Source organism: Rhinolophus ferrumequinum, chromosome 9 (genome assembly GCF_004115265.2).
Source record: "Rhinolophus ferrumequinum isolate MPI-CBG mRhiFer1 chromosome 9, mRhiFer1_v1.p, whole genome shotgun sequence".
In the NCBI taxonomy this organism is placed as follows: Eukaryota; Metazoa; Chordata; class Mammalia; order Chiroptera; family Rhinolophidae; genus Rhinolophus; species Rhinolophus ferrumequinum.
In genome coordinates this window covers 9,016,070-9,028,669 of record NC_046292.1, presented here as the reverse complement: position 1 = coordinate 9,028,669, position 12,600 = coordinate 9,016,070, and the positions used below count along the sequence as shown (strand labels likewise).

At 46.6% G+C, this 12,600-nt stretch overlaps 1 protein-coding gene across 4 annotated transcripts in view; it reads right to left on the bottom strand.

Moving 5' to 3' along the window:
* The window catches only part of PRDM2 (PR/SET domain 2), a 112,715-nt gene that overhangs the window by 26,997 nt on the left and 73,118 nt on the right, over window positions 1-12,600 (bottom strand). For 3 of the 4 annotated variants that reach the window (XM_033113400.1, XM_033113402.1, XM_033113403.1), the window contains one exon: window positions 5,212-9,592. In XM_033113400.1, the coding sequence (XP_032969291.1) occupies window positions 5,212-9,592 (4,381 nt within the window). Of the gene's footprint in view, window positions 1-317; window positions 1,889-5,211; window positions 9,593-12,600 lie in introns of those variants that run through there. The other variant, XM_033113401.1, reaches the window with a different exon arrangement.

The window sequence follows — 12,600 nt, the reverse complement described above, 5'->3', positions numbered from 1 at the left end:
CCAAAGTAAATTGTTAGCAAGCACAGAGGAAGCTGAGACCCCACATATGAAACTCTCTATTTCACTCTTGGTACTTCTTAGCACCACTTCCGACTGACTGCATGTCTACACTCTAAACGGTAGATAAGCAATGAAAATGAACAAATATGCAGTTAACGCCAAATAGAAACAAGGAAACTGAGCTTGTCTGGGTGGACTCCACACTGCACACCACAGCATGCAGGCTCTGAACACCTTTCCTATGCGCCCCTTCATTTTCTGCCGCTAACTGCTCCCAATGAGGTACAAAATGCAGTCCTTTCACAAGCTTTCAGAAAGTTTTTATTGGTTACAATTATATAAAACGTATCACTTGAATTCCCCCTTCGTTATTATTAAGTGCTTGCTAGCAACAGCATAAAAAAACTTTTGTACATCTGACAAGCTCAAATGATTTCATGCTGGAAGGGGGTAAAAATAGCAAATAGCACTCTTATCTATCTACAATTAACCTCTTTCTCTCTTAAAAGGCTACAGTGGTTAAAATCAACGGACAACCCCTTTTGTATGTCAAATTGTAAATTTTAATGTTTTCATTAGAATAGTCTTTTATATAATAACTCTCCAACAAGAAACAATAAAATAACTAACAGCAAACTTCAATACAAGAACACTCTCCAGGTTAACAACTCAAACAAAAATGTAAAATGTAAATCACATATAATACAATTGAAGCGTCCAAAACAATTTAAATAATTTTAAATATTTTATTTTTAAACTGCTACAAATGCTTTATACAATATTTCAACATAAAAGTCCCCAGAACAGAAATGTAACAAAATGGGAATGATAGTGAAAGGGTTAAAGTGGCACAAATTCACCAAACAAGTATTAAACTACAAATTTTAAGAGGTAGATTACTTTTGAAGTGGAGAGCAAAAAAAAAAACCATGAATAAAACCTAGCCATTTTCCACCAACTCAGTCATTAACTAGGGGGAAAGCATGTAATGCATGGAGAAATGATATACTCAGGAAGAGGCCAATTTGTAACAGTTTTTAAAAATCTCTATGAGAGATTGCAGTGTAAAACCTTGTACATAAATTCAATCAGTTATACTTATGTGTATACATACATCTACACAGGCCTGGGCTTTTATATCCTGGGCTTTGATATATTGCTACATAGTCTCCAGTAATATAATAGTTATAAATTAGTGCCAGATAATTATTTGAGAGGATGTCCATTTGGATAGATAAACATGACAATGGAAGAGGCATAAAAAAGGAGTCCATATCCAATCTGGTTTCCTCTCCATCATGCTGGCAATCGGCTTGTGATTAAAAAAAGAAGGAAAAAAAAAAGAACAGGCTAAGAGAAGCTAAAGGCCTCTCTCTCTGTCTATTACTGATTTAAAAGAAAGGCATCAAGAGCTGGTGTGTGACCAAAACATCGTAAAACGAGTGCATTAGAATTTGTCATCCCTGAAATCTACAACAAACTATTGATAAAACAGAGAACTTGCTTTGCAAGGTTAAGTTCAAATCATTGCTTCCTCTGCTATGTGCCAAAATCCAGGGCCCCACTCACATCTGCGTTATCAGTCCCGTGACGACGAGCCAGTTCATCTGGCCCGTCGTACCACGAATGCTCTCTTGCATCTCAATCACCCGGAAGCCCAGCACGCGTGTTGGGCACCAGCGAAGCAGCAGACGCCTGACTAACCACCACAAGAAGCCTGCCGGCAATCAGCTGTGTGCTAGGATTTCTGAGTCAGCTTCAACGGGTCTTGCAAGCTTGGTAGATTTCGTATCGTTTGCCGTAGTGCTTATCCTAAGTTGAGCATGCATTATCTTTATTTAGTCAATTAAGGTTTGTTTTGTTTGGGGGGCTTTTCTACAGGAAGTTCCTAGAAAATAAGAAAACTGAAGATAAATGACAACGTAACATAACCTTACATGAATTGACCATGTTAAAAAAAAAAGTGAGCAGACCACATGACAAATGTTATTAAGACAACAACAGAAGGACTCTGAAGGGACGCAGGAACTTGGGTGCCTACTCAAAAGGCCACAGCCCTATCTGGAGTGGTGTGGCAGAGATGGGTATGTGACAAATTAACGTCATTTTATTTTTTTAATCAATTCAAGGTGAATGGGAAAACTTGGTCTGGAATTTCATTTTCCTTCTCCTTCTTTTAAGTGCTTCTGATTGGCCGCAATGAAAACAGTATTTTTTACATAGAGGTGCTCTAAAAGGAACATTCCAGAATGTAAAAACACCTTGGGATTTACAAAGACCAAAGATGGGCAAGAGGGGAATGAAGAATAGAATCTCTTTCCTCCTCCATTTTTTATAGCCCCTGGGAATGAGATCTAAATCCATCCGGACAGAAAAGCCACAGGTAGGCTCCGACTGCTCCCTGGGGAAGGTGAGCCCAACACAGGGTACACTGCATTGGGCGCGGCAACAGGACAATCTAAAGGTGGGTGGTATGCCTGCTGTCCTTTGCTCCTTGTCCTAAGAAAAGGACTTGGAGCACGTGTTTTTACACCGATTGGGACGATGGCTTGTGCTCCAGGAAATGGCCAACTGGCAAATTCTGCTGAGCCCTCTGTGTTAAACGGAAAATTCTGAAAACGCTTAACTTTATTCACATGGCTGACTGCAAGCACATACTTGAAAAAACTGTGGAATCCTAAACTGGCCTCCAATGTAAAAGTGTCTGAATGCTGGGGTCTAACTCTTAATCACAGGTCGTTGTAATGAAATACACAGGAAAGGACGTGCTGCCAGCTCTGTGGTAAGCCCCTGAATATACAATGAAGTAAAGCAAAATCACTGAAAACAGAGTGAAAGCGAGTTATTTCTAAACATGTGCCATGAGATCATCTTGAATAAAACATACAAGTAGAAATACACTGAAAAGGAAGAAGACTGTGGTTAAAACAACTCCTTACCAGTGTAACACAACAAGTGTTCGTTCCCCAGCAGAATGGCCAAGTTCAGGAATCCCAGTTTTACACCAAATGCATGTACTAAGACCACAGCAAACTCCCTGAAGAAAGGCCCACTCTCGTGTCCAGATAATCACATACAATGGCCTTTGTTTTCTAATTCCCAAAAATGCTTCAAACTGATGGACCCCTGTGTAAGACACACGTCCTTCTGATGTGTCCACAGCACCACTCCAGGGATTCCCGGGGGGAGGGGACACACAGCTGCCTGCCACTACCATCTACCACTTAGCACAATACTGTTTCCTTATCTGATGCTTCTGTGTTTGCTTTTAGGCCAAATTTCATTTCCCGCAACGTAACCCTGTTAATTATGAAGCAAAGCAAAAGAATTAAAATGAACTGGAGCCAAAAGAAGAGAGAGACTTTTATTAGGCACTGTGGTCCTCTGCAGTCTTAGGGGCTCTTCCAACAGCAGTGGACGCATGCGGAAGAGGCTTCCTGACGAACTTCATCAAGTTCTAGCTACTCAGAGAACTTTTCTGTACAGTTATTTTAAGGTTTTCATGTCAACTTGACCCTTGAGCTGTAAAAATGGGATCCAGTACAAAATGAGTTTCTCTCAGATTCTACTGGAGACCAGAGGAGATCCACACACAGTACATTCTAAAGCATCGACCAGCCAGGAGATGGTTTTCAGAACAGTCCATGAAATGAGGGTGCATTCTGGTTCTTTAACCTTGAAAAGGACTCAGTTCAAGAACGTCCTACGGTGTGGAACTTCCAGAACACAGGCTGAGTACAAACAGGTACACAGTTAACTTGCTACAAGCAGGCAGCTCTAACAGCTGATAAGCAGGTGCTCTTTTCACCAGGGCTAAGCTCCTAGGTGCTACCTACGTTATGTGCTGCGGCCAGAGACCAGGGGTTGAATGAGCTCTACAGTCACTAACTGTTTAGTACGTTTCTGAAGTCGCTTTTTACAAGTGTGATCCTGTGTTCCCACAGTAAATTGTTCTAATCAGCCATGGCTAAAGATTCTCCTCTCCGTCTTTTAGCCAGGACTTAAGGCACGCCCGCACCCAGAATTCTACCTCATCGGCTGTACAGTGCTAACAGTACCTGAGTCCTCATGGCCGCCCCTCAATGGCAGCCTGCTCTCCAGGTAATGCTAATTATGTTTGCCTGAAACACCAAAGAATTTTCAGACAATGAGAGCTACAGCCGAGAAAGCCTAGTCAGGCAGCTCACTCTGAAAGGACAAGATTTTAAAGTACTTCGCAGAAATTCCATCTGCTGATGAGCACTTCACAAGAATGACGTGTAGGCATTATTCAGGAAACAGCAGGAATTCCAAGAATGTTTATTAAGCCAGGTTATTTAAGTAACTTAGAAAGTTTGAGAAGTCGATGTAACCAACTTAAGTACTGCCCTACGCTTTTTATGTGTTACTAATATAGGGAAAACACAGAATAAAACCGTGAAGTCACCTCTGATCTGAGATGCATTCTCACATCATTCCTGGGGAAACAAAGGCAATGACAAGCCAGGCTGACTTGCCCTGGGTTTCGACATGTGCCTGAAGGAACCAGGGGGTCTGGCCTCAATGCAGGTGCTAAGCTCTGTCCTAGAGTCCTCTCTTTTGGGATCTGGCCTGTTTATCACCCTATGCCTGGAGACAGGAGGGGGCGGGGGACAAAAAGGCATTTAAAACTGAATATGGTGTGTTTTATTTTAACCAATGAGGCGAGTTTTAAAATGCAAACAATGGAAGAAAAGCACGGAATACTAGAAGCATTCTCATTTACTGTAACTATGCTTGGGTCACAGAAATATTAAACAAGACTGCAATGTAGTTTTAATGAAATCAGTGATCCATTTTAACAGAAGACATTGTCCAGAAATAATACAAGTGACATTGAGACACAACCCAAGATATGAAGGAAGTTTAAGAGAACGCCGCCTTTTCCTAATTGGGCACTTTTGAGAGCTTGCCTTGATTGCAAATTCAATTCACAACGGGCCCTAAATGAAATGGCACACGTTGGCAGTCCCAGGCCTGAGACAAAAGCTAAGTATCCATCTCTGCAGAGCAGTGACCCTTCTTCACATGCCTACAACTGAAGCCAACAGCCATTTCCTTTAAATGCGTATGTCAAAATTACACAGGAAACAGAAAAAACAAGCCACTGGGCAAGCAGTGTTTTCTTCCAACCGACTTTCCCGCCCCCTCACTCTTGAGCTCTGCGTCCTCTGGCCCTGGGACACGGCTTACCTGACGTCCTTCGGCTCCTGCTTGCCGCTGCCGTCCTCCCTCCTGTTTTCACTTGGGTCCGCAGCAGCTGCCAGCTGGAGGCTTCGGGTGATGGGCCCCCCACTCCGTTCTCTAGATTTTACATTGAACCGGTCTGTTCTTTTCTTACTGGCCAAAGCGGCTTTGCTTTGCAGGACGGCTTTGCTTTTCTGCGCCCTCACGTGCAGGCTCCGCGACGTCTTGCTCGAGAGCTGGGCAGAGTGATTCTTGGCCACAGCTCTGGGTTTCTTCCCCTCGACCTGAGTTATTTTGGCCACCCTTATCGGGCTCGAGTTCCTTAAAGAGGAGCCTGGTTTTCTGGACTTCACCGAAGCTGCAAACTTGACATTCTGCTTGGACCTGAAGGACGAGGAGGGCAGCGGGACCTGAGCGGGGCCTGAGCTGCGTGCTCGGGTCTTCCCCAGGGGAGCCTGCATGCTCTGCATTTTTATCTCCGCATCCGCGGTCCGCCTGCGGTGGCTGCTGTGGTTTCTGTCGCTCCCGGCAGGTGGTGGTGAGTGTCCACCTTTCTTGGATGAGTGGGAAACTTTTTTTTTGGAAGGAGAAAGCGGTTTTTTGGGACAGCTGAAAGCGGCGTGTTTGTTCAGGCTTCCAATGTACGTGAACTCTCTGTTACAGTATGGGCAGATGTGCGAGGCGGCCTCTGACGCATTTTTCAGATCGGCCTTCTGCCTTGCGGATTTGTTTTTTTGAAGGATTGCTTTCTGGACAAGTTGGTTTTTTTTCTTCAATGCATTTAATTTGAGCTTACTCGGCGACATCTTGCTGAGCTCCACACTAAAGTTCAGTCTTTTGGGTTGTCCCATTCGTCGGAAGGCATTTTTCCCCGAGTTATCTAAAACCAGCACTCCATTTCTGGGTTGCACGGTTTGCTTCAGTGGTACTGGATTTTTCTTAGGGGTATACCTCTTCTTGTCACTAGCAGACGCACACGCCAGGATGTGTTTGTGTAACTCGGGCATGTTGTCAACACCTTTCCCACACTTCGTACAACGGATGGCAGTAGTAAAAGTCTGTGGAATATTGTGGGTAGTGAAGTTTGTGGCCGTCGCCCCAATACCCATGGGGTTTCGGTGATGGTACTGAAAGGGAGGTGGTTTAAAGCTTGGGTAATGTTGATTGAGACCCAACCGAACATCTGGATCTTTCGTCTTTATTCCAGAAGCCATTATTTTGATGGTCGTGTAAAGCTCTTCAGAGGAATCATTTAACTCCTCTTCCTCTTTCGACGTTTCTGAAGGATCATCTGGCAAACTGTGCATATGCTGTACGTGGGCCTTGCTGGGATCTGTGAAGTTCTGCGGCCGCAGGGTGCCGCTTTCAAACTCGTGGTGTGTGCACACCTTATCTGGATGGAGATCTCGCTGGTGCTGCTGCAAATTGCACAAAAAAGCAAATTCTTTCTTACAAACTGAACACACAAAGATATTGCCAACTCCATGAAGCAAAAAGCGATGTTCTGACAAATCAGTTTTAGCCTTAAAAAGCTGCACACAAAATTCACATTTGAAGGGCCATTCTTCAGCATGAATAGATAAATGTTTGGTTAGATCTTTAATGGAAAGGAAAGGTGATTCACAGACATTGCAGACAAAGTTTTTGTTGAATGTTTCCTGAACAATATCCTGTTCGACTGCAGACTGGGGTTCTTCCCTGGCTTTCAGCTCTTCATTCTCTAATTCTTCCTGTTTGAAAGATATCATGGGAAAGGAAGCTTCCAGATTATCCCCAGAGGAAACAACAGACGACACTGCTGAGAGAGGAGGTGGTGAAGGGGAAGAGGAGGAGGATGAAGAAGAGAATGAAGATGAGGAGGACGAGGAGGAAGATGATGAAGAAAGTGTGGGAGGCCCCGGTGAAGCAGCAGACGTGAGAGGCTCCACAGAAGGAATGGGCGATGGCGAGGGCGACACCGTAGGGGAAAGAACTGGAAGCGGGGACTGGGCAGTAGCATTGGAGAGTGGGGAGGGGCACGGACGAGGAGAGGCACCGTCTCCGGAAGAGGGGGCTGCCAGAGGCACCGTAGGCAGGAGTGGAGGGGGCGGCGTGGCGACCGTTAACACCGGCGGACAGGGTGGAGGGGAGGAGGGCTGGGTTGGGACCAGGAGAGGCGGCAGCCCGGAAGAAAGGGAGGCTGTCTGCAGGGCAGGAGATGAAGGAGAAACATCAGGTGGGGACTCAACAGCAGGGGCAGGTGAACTGGAGTCAGGACCAAGGGCAGCATCGGGTTGGGGCCGCAGGGATTTACAAGGACTCGGGCTCCTGGTCACATCTGCGGGGCTGTCTGTGGGCGCGTCGAGGCCGCTATATTCACTGAGGAGAACCTTCTGCAGCATGCAGGTGGCTGGTTTCCTCTTCTTCGCAGTGCTGCAGGCGGGCTGCGCCAAGGGACTGTCCTTGAATTCCTTGCCTTCGGCGTCACTACAAGGCTTCTTGTGCACACTAAGATCTAAGACGGATTCCCACTGGACCGGAGTCTTGCCGGTGCCCTCCGCCTTCTGTTTGACACCGCTGGATAAATCCAGGGGCTGCTGGTTGCACACATTGCTAAACGTGGAACTGGCGGCCCACTCTTTGGGTACCTTGTATTCATCAAAGCACGGCGGGCTCACGGTTTCTCTCTCGTCTCTCCCAGACAAACTCCACGCCGGAGAGTTGCTAAGACTTTCTAATTTGGGCTTTTTGGAACTTAGAACGGCCTCCGTCCACGCTGCTTTACCATCGCTTTGCTTCCCGAAGTCCCGAAGGGCAGGACTGTGCTGTGGAGAACTGGGAGGGGAGCTGGTCCGCCTCTTGAACCTGCTTGAGCTCACGGGCAGCATGGACGCAGGGGCGGACACACAGACAGGCCCCAACTTAGGGATCTCGGGCGTCGGAAGCCCCGCAGCAGCAGTGAGCTTGTCCTGGGTCTGAAGGAGTTGCTTGAGCTTCGATGACAAATACACACTTTTCTCTTTGTGGAAAGACACGGCCTCTGTACTTGATATGCTAAGAGGCAAACTCAGGGAACATGAGGGGGCAACGGGGTCAGACTCTGCTTCAGCCTTAATTTTGGGTAACGCGGGAGGACTAGCAGTTCTCCGTTTCTTGGACTCACTGTTTGTGCTGCTGGAAGGCTCTTTAGGAAGATCATCTGTGATGGGGGCCTGTGTGGTCTTTATATTCTGAGTAATTTCCACTGTAACTGGAGTCAGCAGACAATTTATACCGTACAAGTCTGCCGAACTGGATTCCATCTCAATCACGTCGCAGTTACTGGTGCTGCTGCTGGTCTGAATTTTACCATCAATATAGTAATTTAAGTTTTCAGAGATATTGCTGGAAATGTCCATGATGTACACGTCATCTGCGTCCCCTTCCTCCTCCGGCTCTGTGCTGGGAACGTAGGCGGTCTGCGCGGGCGGGGCCTGCTCTGCTGGAGGCTGTGGCTCTCCGAGGAGGCCACCTTTTCGCCGCACACCTTTGGGAATCAGGTGACGCTCGTGAACTCGACGCTGATGGCGTCTCATGTTCGTATGAGTTCCAAAAACCTTTTTACAGTATTTGCACGGATGAAGCTCTTTAACTTCTCCGTTCTCTTCTACAACAGAAGAATTGACTATTTCTTGGGAAGTTTTCTCTGAATTCAAGGTCAGACAGTCTTGCCCAAGAGAGGGAGCCTTCGAGCCGCCTTTTGGAGTGCCGCTGTCGCCAGAGACTCTGCCGTCGGCTGGCTCTTCCGAGGGCTGTAGTGTTAGGCTGGGTTTTCGCTTCAGCCCCGCCTCGTGGCGACGCTCGTGCCTCCTCCGGTTAATCTGTGTGCCAAACGCTTTCCCGCAGTACTTGCATTTGAAAGCATGGTTGACGGTAGATATGTGGATGTGCATGTGACGTTCAAGGCCCTGTTTGGTGGTAAACTTCCTTTCGCAATGCTGACATGGAAACATAAATGTTCCAAACACGTCACCATTGGCCTCATCTTTACTTTTGCGAATCTTAATAATGGGTGTTACCTCTGGAGAATCTTCGAGAGTTTCTTTTGAAGCGTTTTTTGGTTCTTCTAATAAATCTTCCAGCTTCTCATCACACCGTATTTCTGGCTCCGTCACAGAACTTTCATTTGGCACGTCAGTTTCCTCTTCCCCCTCTTCTTCCAGCTCATCGTCCTCTTCCTCTTCCTCTTCCTCCAGGTCATTCCCCTCACAGAGCGCTGCTTCCAGCTTCTTGTCTGGTTCTGCCTGTGGCTCGCAGGCAGGGGGAGGGGCTCCTGGTTCCGGAAGCACATCCTGACTGACCGCCTCCTGAGGAATAGCTGTCTGCTCAGCTGCTGAAGCGGAAGGCTTCTCGTCCTCTTCTTTGGAACCTAGGAAGCACAGGAAGCAGAACCATGGAGGTGAAGGCCAACACTAGCCACTTTATGATCAATTCTCATTTATTCAAGTTATTTCTCTTGTCACTTAAAATGTGTAAGTGAGATCATGATTAACAAATAGCTCTACATTCTCATTTATCAAGTTGTACTGAATTTGAATCCATTTCTCCATTCACTCATTCATTCATGTGGCACATATTTACAGAGTACCTGCTCTGCACCCGGCAACACACTGGGCAGTGAGGAGATGTAACATGAACAGAGTCACATGGAGCTTAGATTTTTTTGGTGTGTGTGGTCACACATATATAAACACATTTCTGTTTAAAGAAACTCTAGTGCTTAAAACTGTGCTGGATGGAGTAGCTGATACTTAATTTCTGAAGACTCGCTGTGAATTCCAATTTCTCACGATTCCAAATTGAAATAAGAAGATTTGCTACCTATGAGCGGGTTTGCTCCTTACAGTCTGTCTTGAATGGAACGCTTCTCTCCCTCTTTCTTGACTAAAAACTACGTATTTAGAAGCTAGGACATTTTCCAGAATCACGTGGTCAAAATTTTTTCAAGTAAAAGAAACTTCAGAGAGCATCCCTTCTAAACCTGATCAAATTATTAAGCGCTCAGGAGCACCTCAAGAAGGAACAGCAATCTAAAGTCACTTCTGAGTCTCTAGGCCCAGGAGAAACCCAGCCTGACCCCGGCGACGGTGTTCAGGGGAAGACTCACTAGTAGGGTGACAGCTGAGCAGAGACCTAAAGAAAGTGAATCATGCAAATATCTGGGGGTGGGAAGCCCTCTGGATAGGGGAAACAGCAAATGCAGACACCTGGAGTCAAGAACCTGCCAGATGTGCTCAAGGAAGGGCAAGAGACATTGAAAAGGCTGTGGGTGGGGGAGGGACTGGAGGAGCAGAGGAGAGGAAAGGAGATCAGACAGGTAACCAGAGGCAACCAGCTCACACAGGAATGTGTAGGCTGTTGGCCGTGACTGCGTGAAACAGGGAACTACCAGAAAGTTCTAACAGACAAATATAACATAACTGACTTTTCTAATCCAGAGAATCTCTAGCGGCAATGAAGAAGACAGAAAGCTCCAGGTAGATAAGGGTGGAAGCAGGGAGACAAAAGAGCCACGTCCTCCAGGAGGAGGGCAGGGTGGCATGGGGAAGCGGTGGGAAGTGGTCAGACTCTGGATAGATTCTGGAGACGGGCTGACAAGATGCGCTTGTGGACTGGCAGTGGTGAGAGAGGTGTCAAGAGAGATTCCACAGCAACTGCAATGATCCTGTTTACTAAATGGTAGAAGGCTGATAGGAGAGCAGGTTTGGTCTGTGTGTGGGTGCGTGTTGGAGGAAAACCAAGCGTTTCCTTTGGATGTGCTTGTAAAGATATTAAGTAGTTAGTTATATACAACTCAAGTTCAACAGAGAGGCTGAGTCTAGAAATGTACAAATCCTCCGACCAGAAACAGATATTGGGGCATGGGACCGGACAAGCTCACCTGGAGAGTAAGTCAGGATGCTAGTCCCCCAGATGACTCCAGTAAGCAGAGGTCGGAGGAATGGCAGTGAGGTATGTGGAGAGCCAAGAGAGTGGTGGCCCTTAGGCTAAGTAAAGAAAGTTTCAAGGAGGGAGCCATCCGCTTTGTCTAGAACTGCTGACGGGTTGGGTAAGATGAGGACTGAGAACTGAACCACTCCATTTCCCAAGGTGGAGGCATGGTGACCGTGACAACAACAGTCTTAGTGGAGTACTGGGGACAAATGCCTAGTGGAGTGCCCCAGAGAACGGGAGGAGGAGGGAGACACTGGGAGGCTATAAGCAACTCTTTCAAGTTTAGCTACAAAGGAAAGCAGAGAAATGGGGTAGTAGTTGGAAGAAAACACAGGGATAGCAGGGGCCTCTAAGACAGGAGTTATTACATGACATTTAATGCTGACAGAGAAGGTCCATGACACTGCTTTCTCTCCAGTACCACCTGGGTCTCGGTTGCATCGGTCCCCATTTACTGTACATACTTGGGGAGTTAAAGGCAGAGCTATGAGACTTCTGCCGGCTCTGTTAACCGGCTCTTCCCCAGGCACTGGACAAATATTTACTACATGCCAGTACTAGGTGAACAAGACTGTCAAGATCCTTATCCGCAGAGAGCGTCACTCTAACAGGAGGTACATACAAGTACGCAGGCAACACTACTATAAATAGATTAATGATACGCTTGTGGAAGTACGTGTTGCTACAGAAACACGGAAGAGGAACTTCTGATGTGGCTTCTTAGATAAAGTGCTGAGCAGGCTGATGGAGGTCAAGGACAGAAAAGTAGCAAGGACTGAAGGGCACGTAACAAGAGGAATCAAAACACAGCACACACTGTGAACTAGGCTGTACTTACCTGGGGCAATGGGGACCCATTAAGGTCCTTTAAGGCAGAAGAGTGCCATGAGGGAGACGTGGCTGCGATGTGGCTAAGGGGCTGGAAGAGGACACACCACAATGACACGGAGGTATGAGAGAGGAGAGGATGGCTGCCTACACTGAGAGGTGGAAATGGAAAAAAGCAGGAGAGGCAGAAAAAAGTGGCCGGACTGTGGAGAGAGAAGAGCCCTGTCACAAACCCAGTGACTACCCGTGTACAGGGAGGGAGCAGGGGCTGAAAAGGCCAATGTCCCGAGCCCAGCAAATGCAGCACATTGAGAAGAGCTCGCTTATTCTGCCCTAGCCATCTTGCTGTTTGCTGGGAATATCAGTCTTACTTTTACCCATCTGTTGCTGCACTTACTAGCAACGATGATTCTGCCTTTAAATAGAAAACAGCCCTCCCTCCTCCAGACAAATTTCATAAATTCCGTGAGTGTTCCACAAACTGGGAAACCAGTCATTCGATGGTGATAATGTATTTCAAATCAGGAGCTACCTCCGTTTTCAAATACATTTTCAACAAAGACCCAGCATGTTGCTAAAAAATGTTGAAATGAGACAACAATGAAAATAACATCT